We start from the raw sequence: 14,508 nt of genomic DNA on the forward strand, positions 1-14,508 counted from the left end.
TATATAAAAATAATAATAATAAAACAATTCTTTGTGATTATACATTATGTTAATATAAAATATTGAACTTATAGTGCCATTTCTGCATTTCTTCCTGATTCTAGCTTTTATTTGATGCAGTCTAAACTTATTTTCAATTATGTCTTCCTCTCAGTGGGAAACTTATAACCATTACCTGCACCACATGGTATTTTACTTCTGAGCCACAATCTAGTAATATTCACATGTGCAAATATTAGCATGAAGTTGTTCATCCTTTCCTCAATTCTATCTGAGCACCACTCCGAAGGTGAAATGCATCAGTGAACCCAGTGTGTGATATAAAGTGTTGCTGTTTCTTCAAATCTCCCTTACATTTTCTAGTCTCAGGCAAAAAAGGTTCCATTACAATAAAGCACAGGGGTGCAAACAGTATCTCTCTTTAAAGGAAATGCATTTAAAAAGGCATACCTCCTGAGCTTGGTTATAAAGTCTGTAGGAACTCAGCCCCAGCTCATTTACCAGATTCATCTCCAGAGCTGAATGATGTAAAGAGCTCTAACTGGTTATATGCTTGAGTTGTGTATGCTATCTAAATGCATTCCAGACACAGTTAACTTAGAATGAGGCCATATGTTGACCTAAGTTTCTGAAATACTAATCTTCCAGGATATCTATAGTTCCAGTGCTTTTGCCTGATAGCTTACAGTGATGTGAGGTTAAAATATGATTACTATTGCACATCCATGAGTAATAAATAAACTTCGACAGTTGCTATACGGCAATTTTGAGATATTCAACATTATTTAAGTTTCAGATTACGGAATTTCCTTGGAAAACATGATTCATGCTGCTGTCTTAATTCAATGATTTCCACTCAGATAATATACTAGTTCTGAGATCAGAGATCTACAGCCTATGGAGCAGTTAAAAAGTTATCAGATGGCCACAACATGGAAATGCAATTAAATTACAGAAATGCTCTGTTCTACAGATACTAATTCAATGAGGAATCTGCTTTCTATCCAACAAAAATATGTTTTAAAAACATTTCTAAGTCTTCTAGTTGAACAAGAGATTGAGTTGGATTATTAACTCTCTTTGAGGTAGAAGCTATCAGGTAATTTTTATGATTGCCACAGAATGCAACAACTTAAAGCAAGTTTCAGAATTCGTACAATGACTTTCACGGCAACATTTCTAATCAATGCTGGCTTTCTTTTGCTAGTCTGGACTTCTATTTCTTGAACATTTTCCTACCAGGGTAAAAAACCCCAAAAACTAAAACCAAAAACAAGCAGAAAAATGTAAACTATTTGATATAATCTGACATTTAAGCATTTATTGCCAAAAGTGAAAGCATGTTTTGCTACCAGAAGGAGTTTTGAATGAAGAGAAAATGACTGACACAAACTTTTTTTTTTTAAAGTGTATCCATCTGCAGAAATTTTTAATATTCAGAGTTGAAAAAATAAAACAGTAACTTTGATGCAACGTGAAATTATACTTGAGAGCTTTGCCAAAACAAATACAGCTAGCAGTACTTCAAAATGCTATGCTTCCAAGCATAATTTAAGACACATTTTGTGAATTAATAGGGTTACAAATTCATCTAGAGCAACTCTGAGCAAGAAGTGTTACATATTGCGAATGGAGCCAATATACAAAAGACTAATTGGTAATAATTACTGCAAATTGAAGCAATTCTTTATTCAGAACACAAAAGCAAATCATAATTAAAAATCCATCATTGTAAACAGTTTAAAGCATCGAAGTATCAATCTTGAGCGTCAAAAATTGCTTGTGATGGAACGGAGCTCTCCTTTACTAGTAGGGAGCTCATGTCTTTGGGCAATCAGATTACTACTAACGCTTTCTGGAAGCAGAACACATGAATGTAAAAGTGACTGATGGGAGTGCTAGGTCTTGTTTTCTCAGTACAAAATATTAACTACGCATTTTCAAGGTAATGTGCTCATCTCTGAAAATCATAAGTCTAAATTGGATTTGTTATGTTCCACAGTAAATCCCTGGATCCGTGGCGCTACATCTCCATTATGTTTAATTTTAAATGTTTTTAATTTGCTGGTTTGCTATTCTTGTAAGATAATATTCTGTTAGTGAATCTTCATTATGGTGTAACACATCTTCTGTACCAAAGGAGATTAGATAGACTTCCCAGTTTGGAAAAGAGATGTGATGTGACAGAGCTAGATATGCAGAATAATTGCACAGCCATATTTTCAAACTATAAGTTTGGATTCCTTGACTTTTTCAATGCCAGGCCTCAGGCATCTATCAATTTCCACCTGATGTCTGGCTGGTCAGTACCTATAAACAACATTATCTTAACATTACTCCATGTTCGGAAAAAAAACATGTGGAGATTTAAAAAAAAAAAAAAAAAAAAGCATTTTAATCAATTGTAATTGATAATTGGTAAATATGGGTAAATGTTATCTTATCTCCCATTTGTACAGGGAAGAGAACCACACTACTGTGGATTAAGACTACTTCATGTCTGTTATACTGCACATTCCACGATCAGTTAAGAAGTCGTCTACTATAAATCAATCTCTCAGTTATAACAAAAATCATTTCTTTAAAGGTCCTATGTGCCAAGTAAAGAACAAAAATAAAAACAACATATTCCTCTTCTCTAAACATCACTAAGAGCTACAAGGACTTCCTCGACAATGAACATAGACAGACCTCTGAGAGAGAATCTTTTTTGTCTTGGGTAAGGCTGCAGTAAGAAGGGTCAGCTGCTGCCTGTAACTCCAAATGGCATTATGCAGATCTTGTTTCAGGAAATCTCAGTCAGGCAATTTACAGAGACATTTAATTGAACAAATGTTACAGAAAACACGCTCTTCTCAGCCCTACTGTAGTCAAGTGAATTTCATGGATCAAAACACACTTCAGCATAGCACTTGCTTTATCATGTCATGACTAGCCTCTATAAAATCATAAAATCAAAACATTTACAATGGCATCACTGTGAGTTTTAGTTTCTTAAGCCACTGCTTTTCTAAAATAAAGTAAATGAATATATTCGTATTGATGGTAAAATAACAAAATATACAGATTGGGCAGAGAATAAAGGCAGCTGCATTTTCGAGTCACTGAGTTCCCAGGAAGAAATTGAGTGAGTCCAACAAGACCATGGGTAACCACTCACCTTGGCGACCCTGCCTTTTGGCATTCAGGTGGTTGGTAGGAGACATGGCATAAGATGTAGAGAAGGACCTGCTCTTTGTGATTGTCATCAGAAGGGAGCTGTTCCAAGAATCAGTGCTGTGAAATGAGAGAGCAAACAAGCCTTTTTCAACACAGTATAACCTACGTGGAAAATCTGAAGATAACAGAAGACAGAGCAAGAACTTTTTGGTACTGAGATGGCACAAAATCTCTGATGAGGAAAATAACATCTGTCTGATAGCTGGATTAATATTGTGACAAATACTGTATTTAGCAAACATATCTTCAATGAAGACACCCCTGGACATCCTTCAGTGCTCATGCCCATTCACTTTACTCACACAAAGATGCCTTTAGTATATTGTTTTGACAGTTAAAAAGAGGCTTCAAAATTGGCCTCAAATATATTAAATTCATATGGTCTTTAAGTGTAATTGTACAACAAACAGAAGTGTCAGAAATTCTCAGTGTAAATCAAATATCAGTCTCCTTGATATCTCTGCTGTAACTGTGAAGACAGATACCCATTAACACTTTGGGCAATAGAAGAGACTTCAGGAGACCAGAAGAGGCTTAGCAGAGCACTGCATTACTGCTGCTGTTGGTGTGCCTCTACTCTGGGTGGAGCACTTTGTGCTCTGGTAACTAGTGCTGCATCTCAGAAGTAAATCCTATTGACAGATTCTGAACACTGATTACTGATCCAAGTAAAAAAGGATGTGTATTTTGCAGGGTGTGGCAAAACGTTTGTCACCTACACATGAAAGGGGACATTTATCACTTTTTTTCTGAAGGGCATTCATCAAAAGTTAGCTTCTTGCAGTGATGCAGCACTGGCTTTTATTACTAAGACAAAGACTTCTCTGAACAGATCCACAAGGTCTCTTGGTCTCCACATTTCTCAAAGCCTCATGTCCACATTCTTCCCACACCAAGTGATGAGGAGACACACAAGGCAGAAGACTGGCTTTTAAAGCAGCCTAGTCTCAGCCAAACTTGAGGAAAAGAAAAATAGAAACAAAAATGTGTCTTAATTTCACTAACACTTTACTGCGATGGACAAGCAAGCACTGCCTTGTCAATAACATTTGCCAGTTGTCTTAATTGGTTCAAATTTCTGTAATATGTAATGATGCAGAAAGACAGAAACAGGCTCGTTTATTTATTTATTTATTTGGTTTGGTATGGAGTGGTGGAGGGTTGTCATTTGGCAGAAAGAATGTAAAACACTGGTCCACCATAAAGAAAAACAAAAGAAGGCAAAGAAGTAACTCACAACTCTATTATTTGACTTCTTAAGGAAGATTCACTGGATAGAGATATGACTAAAAGCAGGAAAAGGGAACATGTTTTTCCCCAGATCATTTAAAGCTAAAAGATGACTATGAATTCACAATTATTGTGATAAAAGGATACAGGAATATAAGACTCCTAATCTTAAACAGATATTTAAGGGGGATTTTTGCAAATCTGTGACTATGGAAATCCAGTGCATAGGGAACAAGTTGAAGAGTTTCTTATTGCAGAAACAACCACAGACCAACTGCACTGTCACTCCTTCTCTTCTCCAGTTCATGAAACAATCCCTTTTTTATGATCTTTGGCATGCTTGCTTTTGGTACAGGGGAAGTGGCAGATAATCAGGATTTTCTTTTTCCCCTTCAGTTCAAAATTGTTTTCCTTGAAAGTAAATCTGTACAGCTCTGCCAACATTTTTAAAGCTAGACTTACTTATGGCCTTCATTTTTCCCCCTTCTGGAATACGCATTCTTTCTCCTACTGTAAAAGAAGAACTGCAAATAGTAGGCTGAGAGGCTTGACGGAGCTATAATTACACAATTGGCGACACTAAATGCAGGAAGAATTGATAGCCTGCTCAGTTGGCTCATCAAGCACAGTTATATAACAACTGTAGAAAAGGACCAACAATAATATTTAATTGCTGTCCTTCTCCCTCTTATTCCCATCTTAGGATGCTTAAATAGTGTGTGAGAATTTGGGATCAACAGTATAAATCAAATGCACCCTGCAAACCACAGACTGATGACTGGAATAATATTTCCATTTGATTATAGCTTCTTTGTATTTACTTTTACTGAGATACATGGGACTCCTTATAAAGGGAAGTTTGGCTAACCATGTATTTTTGTTGCACCAGACATTCAGTGTACTCTGCAAGCTGCCTTGAGTACCTAGGCTCCCTGTATGATTGAAAGGCTGATAAAAGCAGTGCTCTGGGGCTATATTCAACCAAACTATCCATCTGTGGATGTTGGGCCTTCTCAGGTCCTGTCTTCTTCCTTGCTACTGCCAACAAATTTTGAAATACAGAAGAAACACTCAACTTTTCTAAAACCTCTGCTTTGCAAGAATAAACAGTTCGGTTTTTGTAGTCGTTGTTTTTTATTTTGCTTCCTGGTAATAGGAATAGTTACAGCGTGACTAAAATTGGGAATGACGCTTTCTTGGTAACCTGACTTACTGAGATATGTAGAAGCTGTTCTATCATAGTTTGGAGTTATAACTTTTAAATGTTGGATATCATCACACTGAACCAGAGAAATGTTGTCAAAGGTGGGCATAAAAGTGAGATAAAGTAGTATGTAACCTGGATGAAGATGATTCGTGAGGTTTGATGCTGGCACTGCGATCTCTTCTCACTGGGGCTGGCTCCAGTGTGGGTAAACCTGTGGCTGATGTTGTTGTGGTCCAAGTGGAGGACACTCGTCTCAGCAGTCCTGGAGGTAAACTTCTCCGTAAGCGCTAGAGAAAAATCAGTTGCTTAGAGTATATACAGGCTTCTGAAAACTTTAAACATGCAGACGAAAAACATTTTATTGCATTTAATTCTACCCGGCAGTACCTGGTTAGGCACCTTTGTTCTGAATTTGTACATATAATATGGTGCCTGTCTTCTACTGAACTCAGCAAAGTCTGTCTCTGTCAGTGCTTGGAGGATATAGGATTTCCTCCCCATTCAAGTTTAAGGGAAGCTATATATTCACAACCCCACAGCCATAAGTGTTCAGCACTTGGAGTTCAGTGGAGACATACAACATTAATGGTGTTCTTTGGAAATGTTAATCTTATACAATATGGCCAAAGGCACTTAAACAAGTCATCAGGGCTATAAAAATAACTGAGGGATTGGGGAACCTGCCATAAAACAACAGGCTGAGAGAGCCATGATTGTTCAGTCTGGAGAAGTCTCAAAGGGAGATCCTATCAATGTGAATAAATGCATGAATGCAAGAAGAGGGAGGATGATGGATCAGCTTTTTGAAGTGGCATCCAGTGACAAGAGACAGTGGGCACAAATGGAAATAAGAAATTTCATTCAAATGAAAAAAGAACCAACCAAATAAATAAATGCAGTGCAGGTGATCAAATACTAGAAATGGTTCCCAGAGGAGTTGTAGAATCTGCAATTATGGAGATCTAAAAGACTCAACCGGAAAATCCTTCTGAAAAGCTTTGTGAGAGTATCATCCTTTACATAAGATTTTTCTTGATCACCTTGCATTTGTCTTTCACCTGACTCTTCTCTAATACGACATGATTCATTTTTCCAAACTTCTGGATTGTTGTCACTGATAATAAGAGATGACAACAGAGAGCCTCTGCAGTGGGTACTACCACAATTTTGTACGATGTTTCTCTCATAGTTATACCATAGTTTTTATAGTTAAGAACTAAAATATGTCTCTGTGATAAAGAATTTTGACTTTGCCAGAGGGTTGAGAAAGTTAAGATGGAAGATATTCTTAGGTCTGAAGCTCAAGCACACACACAAATATGTTAAGCATGTTAACTTCTTACCCCAAATACTCTGTGTCAGATGCTTAAGGTAAAGACTCTAAATCTATTTTAGACACATAAATAAATGACTGCAAACTATTAGTTTTATGAACCATGATTCATTCAGGTCAGTGATTTCTTCAGTCAAATTACTCCTCTGTAACATTAACTTATTTCTTCATCCTTCATTTCTCTGCTCCACACTAGGTACTATGCAACTACAAACTCTAATCTGTTCACTGTGTCTGCTCATGTGATGGCAGTGTTCTTCCACATAATCTTTCCTCTAAGAGTTTAGAGTACAGTCATTGCACATACATGCACTAAACTTAACTAGAACACGTGCTTCAAGACCTGCAAACACCCATTCCATATATGCAGCTGTTACACTGGCAAGCAGGGTATTAACTATCATAATACTAAAATAAATTAAAAAGAATCACAAGTGTTGCAGCTCAAATTCCAGAAACTTCTAGAACAAATGCTGGCTGTATCATTTCAACTGTTAAAAGTTAAAAGCATTCACTAGGCAATATACTCTGTCTATATTTAATTTTACAAGTGAGATTGCATGGCAAAAGTATTTTGGTTTGGCTTTGAAAGTGAAATGCAGTCTTTGCAGGACAGCTAATGAGAAACGAGCATACAATTCATAGTACTTCAAAGCTGATCTGTTTTTTCTAGCTGCTAACTTCCTAAACATCGACAGTTAACAGTGATTACATCCCTGTTGAATTCCCAAGCATTCATAAAGCCATCTGTCAAGGCAGTAATATATTTTTCTGGTCACCCCACATGCAGTGTCAAAAATCTCTGGAGTGGGAGTGTAAACTCTTTGTGAGTACTAATGAGTCAGACTTGTGAGTCTGGCTGTTGGAAGGCTTTTGCTTGCCCTACTCCTGATCATTTCTTCTCTCTTAAGATTCATCACAGAAACATGTGAATCTACGTGAATTTTTTGTGTCAAAAATCATCTTCTAAAGATACCTGAACAAAGGTTTAGCTGGCCATGTGTTGTAGGACATGCAGGGATTGTTTTACTGTGAAATAAGCAGTCTATTTAATTTTCTTTTTATAAAAAACTACGATTAATACAAAAAAATGGCAATCTGAATCAAACAATGAAAAAGCCCAGTGAGATCTCCCACTAGCATAATGCTGCTCCTTAGGGGAGAGCCAAGTCATAAGATGACAGATGGAGTTACTGTCCAGTACTCACCTTGGGAATAGCTAGTTTTTCTCCCTTCTCTGGACATTCCTCTGAGTCAGAGCATGTGTAATTCTCACTGAAGGAGACCAAAGGGTTCACCCTTGGCTTGTGGATGGCCTGGAAGGTTAACTGTGTATTAAGCAGGTTGCTCACTGTTCTCAGCGAAGTACACACATTGGGAGGCAGTGAAGGATCTGCCAGAAGGTCCGTAATGAGCCCATGCGCTTCTCCCATGACTGCAATATCCACTGTGATACTGGTACCAGAGGACTGAAGAAGAGAAGAAATAAGAAGTACAGGTAAGAGAACAGAAGTTTGCAACCTCTTGGAGCAGTATCTGAGGCAATGGTGAACTTTCTCAGCAACATCTGTTAAAGCAGTTATCAACAGAATGGAAAAATAATAACATAAAATAATTATTTAGATAAGGAGAATTGTGCTGAGTAGATTGAGCATCATGCATAATGCTCAGAGTATGCAAAGAGTTCAGAAATTCATTATATCTAATTTTTTGGCTTTTGGCATCTGCAGTTGACTTAATCCATTTGAATGAATTGTTCAGGCTTCCCTACAGAGACACATTCAATGGCTTAGGGGTTATTTGGTCAAATAAATTTCATTGCATAGTTTAGGATGGAAAGAGTTCCTCTTGCGCAATGCCTTTCTTCTGTTCACAGAGGGATCTGGGACAACTAATTTATGATCAGTACTTATACTTAGGTGAACCGAATGAATCCTAAGTATATATTGAGATTTTTAAAATATTGCCATGATGTTAAAATACAGCATTCTGGTGCAGTGGTAACAACTTTCAACTTTAAGCAACACTGCAGTTAAATCAAAAGCAAAATAGAGAGAAAAACAAAGTGGATTTCTCAGTCCTTATTTTATTTAAAAAGATGCAATGAGAATGATTACAGTTTTGCATGACCAGTTCAAGCAGTCCTTGCTTTCCCTTAGGTTTGAAATTTATCCCTATTTTACAGGTATCATTTAAAAAGAATTATTAATTGAAGTGATGCATAGGCAGAAATAACACCAAGAAGCAGTCCGTATCACTCGCAAATCTTGTACATTTTTCTCAGTATATGTAGATAATGTTCCACATATTATGCATTTCAGACTAACTGTGGCCCAGGCAAATCCCCTTCGTACACAGCCAGGTGCACAGGGAATCTAACAGCTGGAACACTGGGCTTCCAGTGAATGCACGGGAAGATTGATCTGTGAAAGCATTTTTGAACTTCCCCAGGATTTCCCAACATTCACTGGCTCTGATTACCATCTGTCCTGAAACCCAGGAGTGCGATATATTGTGGCTAAAAGAAACAACCCATTACCAAAAGCACAATATGTGTCATATCTTGTGAAATGACAACTATATGATACAATTGCAAAAGACTGAAGATCTTTGAAGTGTGCTGAGAGAGAGAGACTGGATGTGTGCAGAAGCAGCAGGCACACCTGTCAGCGCTGAACTTTGAATACAGCAGTGACATTTCAGCCACAATAGGCGGTGTTCTATCAGTTGTCATAAAATCTAATTGGAGTCACTGATTCAAGACACTCCAAGACTGAACATCTTCTGAAATATAAACTCAATCCTATTTTTCATTTTTATTTATTTATTTATTTACTTTGGTGTATATCTTAATGAAATCTGAATTCCAAATGAGGAAGTAATGTCTGTGAAAAGAGCATATGGGTTTCCTGGAGTGTCAGGTATGTAGCATGGAGAACTAGGCAGACTGCTTAGCAGGAGAGCCAGGAATGACTCACCAGTGACATCATTTATACTTCAAAATACACCAAAGGACAGCAAAACAGAGCTTGATGCTGCTTCAAGCTCACAAAGGGCCTTACAAGTACCTGAAGAAAGTGCTATTTTAGCTAAGCAGAGCTCAGCATCTCCTTTCTGCTTTCCTATTTGCATAGTATGGCTATCAGGTCCCAGCAATAGCTGTTTTACTCTGCTGTTCCTCTCCTCATGTCCTACTACTTGCTCACACAAAGCCAAGCCACAGGATCAGAAGATGGCACTCCATGCTCATCACACTGTCATGCAACTAGAAGATCAGCCTATTTTTCCCATACTTCTGGTTTATTTCATCTGGTATCACGACTAAGCATTTGATACACTGCATGTTATTTCATCTTACTGAAAAAAAATTAATTGCTGAAGTTAATTTAGCGATTGTCTTCATTGCTTAACCTCTCAGTGTTCCAAACTGATTATTCTGGCCAATGCTAAAGAAAATTCTTAAATTAAAAGACAAGGTTTTGGATAGGAGGAATTAATTATCTATGTTTGCCTCTGCCATGGAAAATAGACCAAAGGGGAGTGAGGGAGAATATCTAATTCAGAGCACGATAAAAGCCTCATACTTTCGGCAAAACTGCATAATCTACAGTTGGAAATTCTATTAAGCCTGGAGCCTGGAGTTGTTGCCTGCCGATTATAGAGACAGAAATTAATACTTCAACAAAGTAAACAAGTCTGACTCAGCAGGCCATAGGCAGGCGCCCAGATTTTGTGCAGCAGTACTAATATTTTGCAAAGCAGCCAGCATTGTTCTCCGTGATTAGAACCAAGTGGGGTGAGGGAGAGCTCTTCTCAGTGATGTATTTCTGCCATACGGCCTCTGATATGCTTGGAGGCTGTGAATCTGCAACCTACCATGTTCCTGCCCGACTGTAGGGCTGGACTTCACTGAGTTCTATGACGGGTTAGACCCTCAAACAGGGAAGCAGCACTCTGGGTCTCATCCTGCCCCTCAACTGTGCCAGCACCTCTCTGCCCATAGCCTACATCCCCACCAGGGGAGAATGGGGAATGTAAGTGATTTCCTCTTTGCGAGTTTGCACTTGACACCACTCGATACAGTATGGGTAATACCACCTCATGTGAGACCCTATGAGCTCTTCATAAAGCATTGTAACAGTACCTTCTTGTATTTTTGGCCCAAAAAGTACTACCTGCAGATCAGACACTTTCGATTGGTACCTCACATGAAGGCTATGTGGCTTTCGACCCTGCTCAGGTGATGAACAACCCTGACTGTGTTCCACACATGTATGGACCTACCACGAGACATATATCCACATAACATGGATATAAATAGCAAATCACAGCCAGAGTCACCACAAAACACTAGAAGTTACCACTATCTGCAGTGTGACATATGGCACATATGTCACATATATATGGCGTATCTGTGACTGAATACACTTCATGCAGTATTTCAAAGATCACTCTCCTGTAGTGAGCTGCTTTAAAGTGCAACATATTCCATATCTATACAGTTTGCAGGCTGTAATTTAATTGCACTGAACCTGGATACAGGAAAACACTTTTCCGCAGTTTGAAGATTTGCTCAATTTCAGAACATATTATATTATCAAATACTCTGACTTGATAAAATTACAAATATTTAAACTATTATTTTCTCGAAGCAGTTTGAATTTGAATGCATGAAACATATTAACATACTGTATTTTAAACACTATGCTGTAGTTATAAAAGTACTATAAAACAGTAAATAGATGGCTGCAAGTGATTTTTAAACCCTTACTGAGAACATAAATTGAGTTTCCTTGAAGGATAGGGAAACATTGATTTTTTTTTTTACAAAATACACATGGTGATATGTTTTAGGCAAGACAGTAAATTGCTGAAAATTTTATATTAGTGTCATAGGATATATGCATACACACAAGCAAATACACATACACACCCTTTTTCTTAGGGTAAACGTGCGTACAAAATCCATGCTTAGCTTAAGTTTGTTAAGTACTTTTCTACATTCTTCATAGCCTCTGCATGAACTGATCTGGATTCTGCCCAAACCACTTTGCTCATCTAAACCTGAAGGCCGGATACTTGGGAACAGAGGCATGAATAACATGTCTGCAATCAACATAAACAAACAAATCTCTAACTTGATAATAATAATAAAAAACAAAACCAAACCACAACCAAGAAACACATCAAACCAAAAGGAGAGCAAAAAGCAGGTAAGCCAAAGGGAATTTTAATTTTGCACTGGTCCATTTTCATATATATGTCTATGCTAACAACTGTGAATGCAGTTTCCTCCCACGATTTTTGAAGAAGTCTACCTTACTGTTCATTTGTGACTTATTCCTATTGCTGATTTAAGAAATACCACATGGTGACTAAAACCAAAGCGTTTTAGGGCAAGAGAACAATAAACTCAACAGACTACAAAGTCTGTGGACCGGAGGCAGATATTGATAAGACAATGGAGAATGGTTTTAAATTAAAAGATGAGATTCAGATTAGATGTTAGGAGGAAATTCTTTACCCAGAGGGCAGTGAGGCCCTGGCACAGCTGCCTAGGGAAGCTGTGGATGCCTCATTCCTGGAGGCAGGTTGGATGTGGCCCAGGGCAGCCTGAGCTGTTTGGGGGCAGCCTGAGCTGTTGGGGGTCAGCCCTGCCCACAACAGTGGGTTTGAGGATGAGGGGGCTTTAAGGTTCCTTTCAAACCAAACCATTCTATGATTCAATGACTCTATGAAATAAAACCAAAACCCTCTCCTCCCTCCTACTCTCACTCTCCCTTTATTTTCCCTGTTTTTAAATTGGCAATCAGGTGTCTGATTGAGGCTGTGATACCACTTGCAATTCCTAACCAGGAACAAATCCACTTCTTGACTTTCTGGGGTCTTCTTTTCACATATAAAAGAAAGGGTTTCTTCCCTTAAATTCAAATGAAAACAAAACAAAACATGGGCAGATATCATAGTAGGAAGCATTGTGCAGTAGCGACACATCTGCACAGTTCCTAGCACCCACTGCAATCATCCAGGTTGGCATGGCTGGGAGCTTACAGGGAACTTTGACCTTCTAGGAACAGTCTTAAATATAATCTGAAAACAACGTTCTGCTAAACTGTAATGATCACTTCAAATTTTTAGACCTGAATATTGTATTTGGAATTCTGTAACATGGATGGAACTAAAACTTTCAACTTTCTGTAGGCTTTGCTTGCTTTACATTTTACAAAATCCCATTTGTTTTCTTCTACTAAATTGAATTATGCATAAAAATCTGACAATATCTTCTTATCTACTAGGAAATATAAAATGATTTATGAAGAAGACATTTAGGAAAATAAGAATAACAAATTATTGTATCCATAATATCTGGTGAATAAACTTAGTTTATGAAATGATCCTGGTTATGAAGCAGTTGACCCTACCTAGGAAGCAGATTTCATACCCCATAATAAATGCCCTGTTGCCTCCTCCTTCCCTCAGTTGGAGTTCTGCACATGATTTCCATGAAATTGGATTCATTCGGATCAACTAAATAACACCGCTCTCTCTCCACCTCAAGACTACACAAACATGACCATACAAAACAATCAAAACATAGTAACATTATCATAAAAAACAAGGACAAAGAAAAAAAAGTTATCAATCAGAAACTAGAAATCATTTCACATAATCTCACATTTAAAAAATAAAATACTAATTTGCTGGGGCTTGCAGAAGAAAAAGCCATGAAGTGTGGCCTTTCACCACATTACACTCAAGAGCACTCTGTAAGTGAAAGAATGGGGGAGGCAGGAGGAGAAAAAGGGAAAGAGCAGCATCCAGCATATCTTCAATCTTCACACAATTACAAGCAACAGTAAATCACAATGCGATGTAGTTTCCAAGTCACATCATGAACACTCAAGCCAAGCTGTCTGGAAACAAAATTAAAAGCAAATATAATTCTCCATTATTTTAATGTCCACAGAGCGATTTGAGGAGTAAACATGAATTGGCTTCTATGGAAATAATGAATCATTTTAAAGGCGCCACAAACTTAACTACTCCACCTTTCAGTGGATGACTAAGGAGAAAAGAAAAGCATGCGGACAGTCCTGTGACATTCCACTTTTCTGCGCTTAAGGCTGCAGAACTGACTCTTACCCAGACTTTCTATTTTTATTTTATTCTTAGCTTGTCCAAATTCAAGATTTGGGGTTTTCTCTTCAGAAGTAGGAAGTTTCTGAGGACATTTACTCCACCTTAATGAAGCACAGCAGTTCCACTTGTCTCTGGAGGTGGATAAACTTTGTCATATTCTTTGGTGGGACTAAATATTGCACCCTCCTTTTGTCTCAGCACACCAATCAGAGAAAACCTTTCCCAATCACCAAAATAACCACTGGTTTTGCTCTTGATGCTTGAAAGCATCCAGAAGCACATAACCACAAAACCAGGAGTAGTTCTCCAAAGAGATGGTCTAATAAAATGGTTCTCACTAAAGAGTTGTTGTATTGGCCCCTTCAGCACTTGCAGCGCC

The 14,508-nt window shown here is 37.9% G+C and overlaps 1 protein-coding gene across 2 annotated transcripts in view; it reads right to left on the reverse strand.

Annotated features, from left to right (window-relative positions):
- PDE3A (phosphodiesterase 3A) overlaps positions 1-14,508 on the reverse strand; it is a 228,669-nt gene that overhangs the window by 27,342 nt on the left and 186,819 nt on the right. For both annotated transcript variants that reach the window (XM_085542707.1, XM_015868474.3), the window contains 3 exons: positions 8,198-8,458; positions 5,789-5,943; positions 3,161-3,276 (listed from right to left, as the gene is read on the reverse strand). In XM_085542707.1, the coding sequence (XP_085398833.1) occupies positions 3,161-3,276; positions 5,789-5,943; positions 8,198-8,458 (532 nt within the window). The remainder of the gene's footprint in view (positions 1-3,160; positions 3,277-5,788; positions 5,944-8,197; positions 8,459-14,508) is intronic.

This window comes from Coturnix japonica, chromosome 1 (assembly GCF_054131305.1).
Source record: "Coturnix japonica strain WE chromosome 1, WE-NBRP24, whole genome shotgun sequence".
In the NCBI taxonomy this organism is placed as follows: domain Eukaryota; kingdom Metazoa; phylum Chordata; class Aves; order Galliformes; family Phasianidae; genus Coturnix; species Coturnix japonica.